Source organism: Uloborus diversus, chromosome 8 (genome assembly GCF_026930045.1).
Source record: "Uloborus diversus isolate 005 chromosome 8, Udiv.v.3.1, whole genome shotgun sequence".
In the NCBI taxonomy this organism is placed as follows: Eukaryota; Metazoa; Arthropoda; class Arachnida; order Araneae; family Uloboridae; genus Uloborus; species Uloborus diversus.
This window is the reverse complement of record NC_072738.1, coordinates 76,863,958-76,876,078: the sequence shown is the minus strand read 5'-3', so window position 1 is coordinate 76,876,078 and position 12,121 is coordinate 76,863,958. Positions and strand designations below refer to the sequence as shown.

The following is a 12,121-nucleotide window of genomic DNA, read 5'->3' as shown; positions in this document are numbered from 1 at the left end:
GAAAGTTACGTCTCAAATTCAGCAAAAATATATATCAACTATTTTAAGTGCAAAATCTGAAACTGCTAAAAAAAATTTAAAAGTTCTACCAATATTTCTTATCTTGTAAATCGATCCGAGACGAGTGCTTCATTTTTTTAAAACCCAAATTCTTGTTATAAGAGGCAAGGGAGAAAAAAAACGCGTTTTTATCCTAAATGAATTGAAGCACGGATTAGGCAATATTTCTTTTTTCACATCTTCCTTTTAAGTAGATAAATCAAATTTTCTTCACGAGGATCGGTACATTAAGGGGGAAAACAAACCTCGTTTTCTTTGCTTAATAGAGAATTTTTTCCCCCTCTGAAACAACTCTTATAAGAAGAAAAACACGAAGGGTTGGAATGCTTCATTAGCAGTGCATTTAATGAAAAGTGAACATTGCACTGGGTAATTAAATTAGCTCCACTTAAAATAGCCGCACAGCGCTAAGCTGTAGAAGAGAAAAAAATACATATAAATAAATAAACCGTTGTTTATGTAAGGTAGAATAAGTATTTGGCGACTCGTTAACAGCGAGAGAAACGCTTTTATGATCCATGGCTCATGCATACTTAGGTGTTTCGCAGGGTTGCAATAAAAACGTGTACGCAAGCTTCTAATTAGTGGAGTTTTGGATTTTCATCAAGATATGAAAAACAATTAAGCAACTCAGGGTTTTTTTATGATTACGTAAATGTATTTTTAGCTTAGTTGAAAATCTAGATGGATTGTTTACTCAGAGGTATAATAAGTAAACGGAGTTAGTTAAAAGGAATATTAAATGAAATATTCCCTTCTTTAATGCATTGCTTTTTTTTTAGTAAGTAGTTCTGTGAAATTAAATAAGTCTCTGTGTAATATTCTCTGGTGCTGTGTTAAGAGCTGAGTTTTGTTTTAGCCAACGTCTTAATTTTTCCACCTAATTGCAGACGTAAAATTTTGCGTAATTAATACAAGTGAATTTCTTTTTCATTAGATTTTCCCGCACACTGATTAATTTTAGTTATTTATTTATTTTTGCATTTCTTTAAAACATGCAATGCTAGCATAGACAAACTTATCAACATAACTGTAGGACATCAATTAAATTTAACTGGATCTCAAAGCATTCTTTAAACGGCACCATGTTGTATTGCAGGAAAAAATATTAACCTTTAAGTAGCAAAGTAGTACTGCTTTTATGCTATAAGTAATACTGCTTTTATGCTATAAGTAATACTGATTTTATTCTCTATTTGTACTACAGTCATGTTTAGGTATTGAAGTAACATAGAATCGTAGTAAAAGTTGCATTCATAAAAATTAAAATAGATACAAAAAAAAAAAAAAAAAAATCTTTTCGAGAAGTTTTTAAGAGAACTAAGTTACTAAGTTATTACTCTCATGTTTTCACACTTCGAAAAAAAAAAGTAACAATAAATCAACATCTTCTACAAAAGTATTATTCAGAAATAAAAGAATTCCAGGTACCTCGAAACGGCTCCTTTTTTTTCTTTGGAAAATTAACATTGAAATAATTTCTTAATTAATCTTGCATAATGCTTTACGCATTTCATTTCGTGCTAGAAGCAACTTTGAAAACCATTTTAACTTTTACTCAAAACGGCTATCTTTGTTTCGGTTCTATACAGGATTCTCGCCTATAAATGCTTAATTACAGGCAAGTGCTATTCATCCGTCATGGCGGAACAGTATAGTTTGAAGAAATATGTAATCATAATAAGTATGGCATGTTTGTTTACTCTGAAATCTAAAATTCATTTTCGGATATAGATTTTATTTTTACAGAAAAAATGCTGTACCTGACACTGAAACTCCCCATCATCATCAATTTGAGCATTTTCTATCCTGAGATCATGCACACCATCCTCACCACTACCTTCCATTATGTAACGAGGATATCCAGGAATCATCCTGTCGAAGCCTGTAAAACAAAAAAAACAACAGATTGAATTTGTGACTGTGTTAACTTTATAATGTATGATAAGTTGTTAAAAAGTACACATTAAACAATTTACCAACTAATAAATGGATAGGTCCCAGGGAGAAAACTGCTAGTTTCTGTTGAATAATTTTTTTATAGTAAGGATTCGAAAGTTTTTACTTGCATAAATGGAGGCACCGAGAAGCAAAGGGATAGACATTTTCAAGTTTTGAGTAAAGAGCGTTTTCAGTATTTTGGTAGACTTTCATTGAAAAGTTTTCTAAATCATACTTTGTAACAGCATCTACCATGGCTACTAGTACTATCTTTTGCCCTAACACAAAGGAAGGGTTCAACTGCCATTTGTACTGGTTATCTCCAAATTTTTTATCTGCAACTTGCATCCATTTGCTTTTCGCTGCCTCAATTGGTAGCGCAGTATTCTCCACTTAATGTGATCTTACTTTATGTTATTAACACATAAATGTTATTAAAATCACTCGGTTCCTATTTTCTCTGATTATTTGTACGGTAAAATTATCTCTTTATATGATCGTTTCTTTACTTAATGTTATCAAATTCGGAATCAGGAATTGGGTTTTTGCTGAAACGATCAAACAGTGGTTTTCTGCTCAAGATTTTGAGATGAAGTGACCAGCAAGCTAAAATACGACAAACTCCTCAGGAATGGCACCTCAAGAGTTTAAAATTCATGAATGGAAATTGATCAAGATATCCCTATAGCTTTCATATTGATACACTCGGTAGTTTTCCAGATTGTTATATGGGCGTGATCCGTTTATTGACATCAAGTGTTATCAAATTCTTTATACTCCGAAGTGATCACATTAAGAGCGGAAACCCCTTTATAGTAATTTATCTTCATAGTACATTTCTATAAAAAAAAATATGAGCAGAAAATGATGTAGTGATTGGGGGTGTTCATTCACTAAGTTAGTGTACTTTTTCTACTTCAAACCCCCAAAAAACAGTTAAAGTTCTCCTTTTTAATTTAATAAACAAAAATTCACTAATAAATCAAGACACTTTTGTGCCAAATGTTCGATTTTAACGATGCTCTGAATCTTTGAAAACGAAATTTCGCTTAAGTGTTCATGCACTTTCTGATCTACCCAATAACAATAAAAACAATTTTTTTTTAATGAAAAGTCGTATTATCATCTGGGCAATAATAAAAAGCAAAGTATTTAATACAATACGCGTCGAATCTCACGATGTGTTACACAAAGGAAAATATTAAAAAGGCATGAATAATGCCATACTGCACAAAAGATTAATCATCATATATAGTGAGGCATCGCTAAAGAAATTAATCACTAAGAATTTATCTGGAGGTAGTGATACCGAGATAATGAAAAAATTATCCTTACACAGTTATTCTGATATAGTCTGGTTCAATTTAAACAAAAGCTATCGGAACCTCGGAAAAATTACTGAACAAACAAAAGAAAACCATAATTTGCAGCTTTCTCGATATAATCGCAATTTAAATCTAAATTGTGTACCATTTACAATGGTAATTAGAAAACATGAATAATTTATAATAAAACGGAAAAAAAATTACGCATTATATTACATGCACTTTTGCACATGTGTAAACTGGTAATAAAAAATGTTTACGGTTGTTTCGCATACAGCGACACACAAACAAAAATTATTTTTTCATAAAATTTAATCTAGTTTTTTCTTTTTTTTTTTTTTTTTTTAAGATACAGCAATACACTGATTATGTATTTTATGTTTGTGCTTCATTCTAAGGAGGTAGTACCATAACAGAATTTCGTTGCTAATAAAAGGAAAATGAAAATAATAAAACTATAACTTGTTTTAAAAATATTTTTTTAAATACTAAAAGTTTTGCCAGTTTCTGTCTCATCATTCATTCTCTTGTCAACAATTGTTTAACTTCTTGATAATTCAAATGCCGAATACATTTGCTTAAAATATAAAGTTATTAACTTAAACTCTTTTCAAAGCACTTACTATTTTTATTCCGCGTTCAAAACTCCATTTCAGTCTACCTAATCAGGACAAGCAAATAAAACAAACAAACATTTTGCCGTACAAACTTTTACTAAGCGAATCTATTCCAGCTCCAGGAGGTATCAAAGGACGTAATAAATTTTCCCAAATAAACTTCAAATAAAGATCATAAGAATTTTATGGAGAGCTGGAATTTGCATTCTGGACAGCTTGGGGCGAAATGCAAACCTATTGCTTCTCCGAAAACACAGAGAAAGAATTTTCCCTTCGTTTTCAAATGTAGTTTTCTTTGCAGACACAGAATAGATAACAGGAAAATAACATATAACTTAGTTCACGACTCAGTGAAGCGGCCATTTAATTACGCTTCGTGATTGTACTTAGTAGGAAACCATCGAACTAAACTCCGTCGTTATTCGAGAAGAAAATTTAAATTCGAAATGAAGTTCCCCACGAGGGAAAAAATGTGATATCAAGAAAATGTTGTATTTGCATTGAATTAAATGTTCTCGTTATTTCTTATTTTGAGGGATAAATATATTATTTTAAAAAAAAGAAAAAAAATCAATAACATACAAATTAAAAAGAAAAGAAAAAAAAAACGAAATAAGCATTTTTACAAAAATAAATAAATAAATAAATAGTACAAATAAGATCACAAGTACACATATGTTCCCATACGTTGATGTGTCTATCTACGTGTTAGAAAAATTTACAATACATTTTTCACAATTATTACGAAAAGGATTTATAATACTATAAATAAGAGTTAACCCTTAAACATATATAAAACCAAAGCGGTCTAAGAAGAAACTGGCTTGATGTATCCAAATGATAACAATAACAATAATAATATTTATAATAATTACAGTTATTATTATTATTATTAATATTATTATTGTTATCATTATTATTCTATTATTATTATTTAATTCCGATAAAGACGAAAATGCAGAGAAAAAAAACTGTCATTAAGAATTAGAAATCAAAAGAAGAAGCAGCTCTATCCAGGATGCATTTATTAAATGGATTCAAATTTAATTAAATAACCAAAGAAGTATTGAGGAAAAGTAAAATCATCTCAGGAGTAAAGAAAAATTGAGTCTCGTATTTAATGCATAAATAAAAAAAGTAATTTTAATGAATACTCCAATTCGGAAAAAAATGTAAAAAAAAATATAAAAAACATAAATATGGTTGGGTTAGAGGAAAGTAGGAGCATATTTTTTTTTTTTGAAAGGATTCTAAAATCTGACTATTTAATTTATGTTAATGAACACTTTGATGCATTTTATATGCGCTGGATTTATATGCACAAATAAGAATCAATTGCGTTTTTTGATAGTACTCGCTCAGTGAAATAATCTGGAAACTAGATTTTGATAAGGTAAATAAATACCTTTGCGCTGAACAGTAAAGTAAGACAAAACATCGTAAGAAGAAGCACAAATTTGTAAATTACAGCATAATTGCTGTAATTTACAAGTTTGTGCTTCTTCTTACGTTGTTTTGTCTTACTTTAGATTTTGATGTTTCCACTTTAGCCTCTACTAAGGTAAACAAATGTTCAAAACAAATTTTCAATTTGTTCATTTTGAAAAGGCATGATATCTTAATCATCTCACTTCGACGCACATTCCCGTACATCCTTTTCCTTCAGACTAGGTAAGCAATATTTTCTTAATTGTAGGCCTTAAATTCATTGTATACCAACAATACATTTATATGGTTATAGATTAAATGATTAAACATGCAAGTATTATGATTAAATATTATGTTATATAAGAATTATGTTTAAATAATATTCAACGCAGTGATTATTAGCATAATCAAGTATTTTTATGACATTTATTGAGCAATCACGTTGCTTACTGTTCTCAATTGACTGTTTTGAATCCCCATAATTTTATTTTCCCCGCCTCCCTCTGCAGTACCACCGTCGACCGGCCGCCTCACGATGCTGCTCCTCTTGCGAAAACAGTCTCCAAGTTGCATCCATGTACTACACACACGCGCATCCTACACGCGCACATGCATCCTACACACACACACGCCTCTTACACGCACATGCATACCTTTACACACCTACACATACACACACAAACACACATACCCACATACTCATGCCTGCACACAGACACAAACACCCACGCCTACACACACACACACACATACCCACAACACTCATGCCTGCTAACAGACACACACACTCAAGCACACACACTCATGCCTGCACACATACACAAACACACAAGTCTACATACACACACTTGTGAGTGCGAAAAACATCATTTGAATTCAAGATGTCAAAATTCAAATTAATTTTATCTCTTTTTTTTTAAACTTATTATCTTTAGTTACTGATTTTTATTTGTTCAAGACGTTTGAAAGAAAGTACGGAGACAAATAATGCTTTTAAAGAAACTTGCTTAATGATGAAGATAAATCGAATGCAAAAACTGTTTTCTTTCTAAATTAGAATGATAAATATTTTTAGAGCTTTCTGTGCTTCAATGTATAAAGTCAAAATGCTTTTTAAAAACAGAAAAAAAAGTTTTATACAAAATGAAGTAATGAAATAGCTCACAGAAGCAGGGAGTGGGGGTCAAGAGCCTGGAAAGTGCCTAATTGGCTAGAAAGAGACTTCCGATCCTCGAGATTTGTCCGGAAAATGAAGTAATTGGGTAAAAGATTAAAGCGCTTTTTCGTAATATATTTCGACAAGACTCCAAGTCTGTTGAACTCCTTGGATGTCAGAAAAGTTGAAAACCGGAGAGAAATTAATGATCTCATCTTCTGCAGTCAAAATTTCTTCATGAAGACGCAGTAGCAGTTGGGAAGATGGATTGTGGAAATTTCGATTATTCCGTGGGAAACGTTCTCTTTCCTCGGTTTTCAAATTAAGAGTTATTGCGAAATGGGAAGATATTAAACATTTCAAAATAAAGTGTCTTTTGTGACATAATTTGAAAGATGGTAAAATGCTTGGAATTTCGGGATTTTTAAAATTCTATGTTGAATAATAATAATAAACGGACTAATAACGTTAACAATCATTCTTCTGTCCATTAAAAATACCGATTTAAAAATATGAGAAAAAAAATTAATAAATGTAAAGTTATTTTTAAAAAAGTAAAATATGTTTTCAAATAATAGATGTGGGAATGTATAAATTAGATGTTATGCAATTAATTACAAACTTTTATTATTTTATTTTAATTATTCGTCCTAGTATATGCTCAGTAACCGTTCCAGATTTTTTTTGTATTGAATTAATTTCGCTTAGCATTATCTTTTATTGGCAAGTGCATTTTTCGTCATAATTATCATACATTACAGTTTTTTTTTTTTTTTTTTGAGAAGATGGGGAGAGATGATATATTTATTACTAGCTTATTACCCGGCGTTGCCCGGGTGCTTCTCAATGCAACATATCATTTAGATAATTAAATGGATGAATTCTATCTAAATCCCCCTTCCAGCAGCAAAATAAAATACACTTTTGAATGAACCCAACCTTAAGCATGCAACATAAAATTATCTATTTGGGAAATAGGTAAATTTCACATGCATTAAAAGTACTTAATCGCCTGACCTTCTGACTTATTGATCGTGATACAGAACTTAACTCTCACCGGAGATTTTAATTTCTTGAAGTTTAAAGAATGATGTATTGCGATTAGCGGATATACGTGAGATACAAATTGTTTCACTTTATCCCTCCACTGTGAACAGAGTTGCTTCTATAACACTGATACGTATCCATTTTTATCTTACAGCATTTTTTCAATGACGGTTGAATTACTTAGTGGTAGTTACAAACAGTAATATTTTTCGATTGTTTACAATAAAAGTTATCGAACTGAGAGTCTTCTAACTGGAAATGGAGCTTTGCTCAACTAATTTCACGATGAAGACCAAAACGAAAAAACTTTATAATGTGGCGTAATATTTCATCATGCCCATTTCAGTAGCAATCTCCTCGTGTCAAAAGATGCCTCATACCCGCTAACTGGTTTAAAATTATTGCTAGTCAGCGAAGATGCTCCTTCAGGTGTACTATTGCTTCGAGCGTTAAAGTTATATAAAATTTTAAACGATTAAGAAATTTGTTTACGTAAAAAATGGAGACATTTTATGCATTTTTAAAGTTTAAATGTAAATTAATATTTTTTTTACATTTTTCAAACTTTAAACTTTTACCCTTCTAAAACTATGAATTCCGCCGTCATAAATTTTCGTGTGGTTTCGAGTCTAAAGGTGCACAGCCTTTTACTCTACCACACATTAGCAATCCTAGTATGATAGTTTATGTTCATGTAATGAACCCCATGACTATCCCCCTCCCCCTTGAAATATAAATTCAATCTACTCTACTATGCACAAAAATGATTATTTTGCAATTCATTAGCCATATTAGTATTTTTACCCCTGATCTCCGATAACCTGGAGCGATTTCTGTGAAACTTAGGTGAACTGATTTAGGTAAATCATGGAATGTTATAAATAACATATACATATTGATTTGTTTAAGGATAATACAATACTAAATTATATTTCCGATGCAATGATGTCGTTTTAATATAAATATAGTATTCTAATTGTAAAACTGTTGAAGATTGTACTTCGATAATACCTATCTCATTTTGGTATTTTCTGTGCTGTTTATGTATAGAAAATACAGATCAAAATTTCGTTTACTGTTACGGTATTATTACTTGAAAACTTATTAGCGAAATGCGCAAGCAAATTAAAGAAGAACCACCGATGCTGATTTCAATGCATCCCTGTGTCTTTGCAGGTTGCAATTTAAGAGCTACTGAAAGACAGCATTTCTTTTCGTTCGGCTTTCTTGCCAAACATGCTATACGTTTGTCGCTAATCGACATTAACAGCCATTGTTGAAGATACTTTTTGTATTGATTGCATTTAAAATATCTCCTGGTTGTTAAATGTTGATAACCGTTTTCATTTGCTTTGAACCAAGGTTCACAAATTTAGCGATTAAAGTCAATCTTTGAAGAAACTTCATCTAGGGCAGTTTTTTACGGGCTTTTCATTTAGACTAAATTCATAACTATACAAAAATTAGTTCGTGCGGAAAAGAGCAATTTTATGACTCAAAGTATGAAATTAGACCTCTTTGGGTGTTTTTAAAATTCCAAAAACTCGCCTATATGAATTCCTGAGCAACAATTTATCTTTGTGCCAAATTTGGAAGAAATCCGACGAAAACTGTGGATTTGTATAAGGAACATACACACATACCCACAAACATATATATATATATATATATATATATATAGTTCATTCATTCATTTTTATATATATAGATTTCTTAGCCCACTGTATAATTAGATTCAATCCATTATCATTATTGACGAAAATAAGTGCCAAATGTTTGGAAAATTAGGTATGCCAGCAACGTGACGCATATCGAATAGCAAATTTACTATACACAACTGATTTATTTAGACAACTTTATTTTATTTAAAACGACATAAATTAAAATATTAAGGAGGGAAACGAGTCGTGCTATGAAAGAAAGCAAGAGAACCTCCTGAGACAAAATGAAACTTTATATTTGTTTTGCGTAAAATGGAACGGTAAAGCTGGAACGGTGTGCATACAATTCAAGAATTTTTACACACGAGCTAAAATTCCTTGATTCTTAAAACACAAGTAGAGTAAAATGTTCATTTTTTAAGAATCATAGATGGGTGATCAACTCTGTCAAAAAAAAGTACTCAAACGGGATCAGAGAAATTTTCGTATTCAAAAGAAAGAATGGAAAAAAATATAATTTTTCAAAAGGAAGAGCATGGAGCAAAACAGACTTTTCGGAAAGAAAGAGTACGGAAGGAAATATACTTTTAGCAAAGAACGAGCATAGATAAAAATACATTTTTAGAAAAGAAAGAGTAAGGAGGAAAATATACTTATAGAAGTAAAAAGCAACGGGTGAGACAAAACACAAAGTTAAAAGTGATAACATATTTAAATCATTGATTGAAAACACTAAGTCAAAAAACCAGCATTGGAGCAGGGTGTGGAAAACATTCGCTTGGAAATTAAAAGCTGAAAAATAATCATTAAACTCAAAAAAACAAGCAAAAAGGTTTTTTTTTTTTTTTTTGCAAAAGGCAGAAAGTGGGGAAAAGAATTAGGAAGAAAACAAGTTTAAAAAATGAAATACATTTTTAAATGAAACATATTTTTAAAGGAAACAAATTGTCTGACAATAGTATATTATTTAACTTTCACGTGTTACCGATTACAGTCTAACTTCGTTTATCCATGCTTACTGGGATCAAAGACAATCCGAATTATCTATGAAACATGCATAGTAAGCAAATAAAATAAATAAGTAAACTTATAAAGTATTACAATAAAAACTGCGCTTTGCAGCAAATTTACGCGAACTATGTTTTGCAGAAAACTATATAAATTATTTTTCACATCATTTCTCAGAAAAAGAATGGGGCCGTTGTCTTCCGCTTCTAATGTGTGTGGCGTTTGATTGGAGCACAAAAACACTTCATCATCAATAGATAACAAAATGGACGAATGTTTGGCGTTCTTATAATTACGATTTTGCAACCAAAAATATTATCTATGTGAGTACAAGACTAAAAGAAAAACAAATTCGACCCCGATTAATCGAAGATTCGAACAAACGAGTTTTCACCTTACTTCCCAAACATATTTTCAAAACACACAAAAATTCCAGCAACGGCATAAATACGAGCAGCGGCCAACAATATACTTTGAATGCAAAACAAATCTACCGCGAAAATCTCGGCGAAATCTGTTTCTGGGGGAATAAATAACCCGTAGCTAGAAGAGCAAAACAAAGATCCCTTCTTAATATAACCCCATCAATAGACTGCCGGACAAAGAATCGCAACTAAGCCCTGAGCGAGTTACCTAAGCTCTGGAAGCAGCGACGCGTGAGTACGGCCAAATAAGGTGGACGTCTGTTGATGGCAATATATAAAACATCAATATTCCTTTTCTTGCTGCCGGATTCTGAGGTCCAAGCTAATCATTGTTGGACACAAGATATATCATGACCGTTACCTCTGTTTTTGCTGAGGTGGCATATTTTCGGAACAACATCGGGACTTGGAGTTTTTCATAAAGCTGCGACAGACTGGTATGAGGAAAGACAACGCAGTCGTATTGAGTAAGATTTGATTTTGCTATTAATTTACGATCAGCAGAGGTATAAACGGCGTAATGGGTTTGTATAAATAAAGGATAAAGATCGATTCCTTCAAACAAAATCGATTTCTTCAATATCAATGCCCTAAATATTGCACGTTATTTAGTTTTAATTAAGTATATTTGCGTAATTATAGCAGAGTATTTTTTTATTTAAAGAAAATTAAGGAACCATAGTTTATTGTCTTATAGTCTCATTTATTTTCAATTAAGTTAATCATTTTCGGACACGAGATATAAAATTGTAGACTGAAAGTGGAAAACGCATTAGTGGCAAAATAAAAAAGTTACATGGCATCAAGAATAAGATTCCAGGTAGATTGTGGTACTGCGTTTTCCTTTTTTTTTTTTTTTGCATTATAATTTGTATTAAACGAAAAGAGGTAAGCAACCTTCAATAAATACATGGAATACACCGCCAGCTCAGTCATTTCCAGCCGAGGACTGCAGTTTCGTGCTTATTAGCACTCATCAGCCCGGCATAGGAAAGTGACTGAGCTGGAGATGGAAAACCTCTTAAGGAAGCCAAGAGTGCGAAACAAACTGGTATATTCCATGTATTTCTGCTTTAGTCCTGGATAATGGGCAGTAATTTACTGAATAAACCTTCAATAAACTTCAACGGCATTTACTGCGCTTCATCTCGCGGGCGCTAGCTCTTGCTCCACTTCAGAGTTCTAACATCGTTATTTTAACTACTTTTAGGGGGATATGCACATAAATTGTTTACTACAGTGATTCACTAGGCATTTACTTCATTTTGATGGGATTTTTTTTTTTTTGGCACTTAATGCGTTTTCTAATTTTAGTTATAATTACTATTATCTTTAATTACTATTATCTAAGTGTTTGTAGATATGGCAGACTTTCTGAGCAGCACCGGAAGTTGGAGTTCTTCACCAAGCTGCGACAGATCGGCACGTGGAAAAACAATGAAATTGAAATGGG

General features: G+C 31.6%; 1 protein-coding gene across 1 annotated transcript in view; it reads right to left on the bottom strand.

Annotated features, from left to right (window-relative positions):
- The window catches only part of LOC129228432 (nephrin-like), a 347,783-nt gene that overhangs the window by 73,314 nt on the left and 262,348 nt on the right, over positions 1–12,121 (bottom strand). The window contains exon 3 of the mRNA XM_054863113.1: positions 1,824–1,945. Coding sequence (XP_054719088.1) covers positions 1,824–1,945 — 122 coding nt within the window. The remainder of the gene's footprint in view (positions 1–1,823; positions 1,946–12,121) is intronic.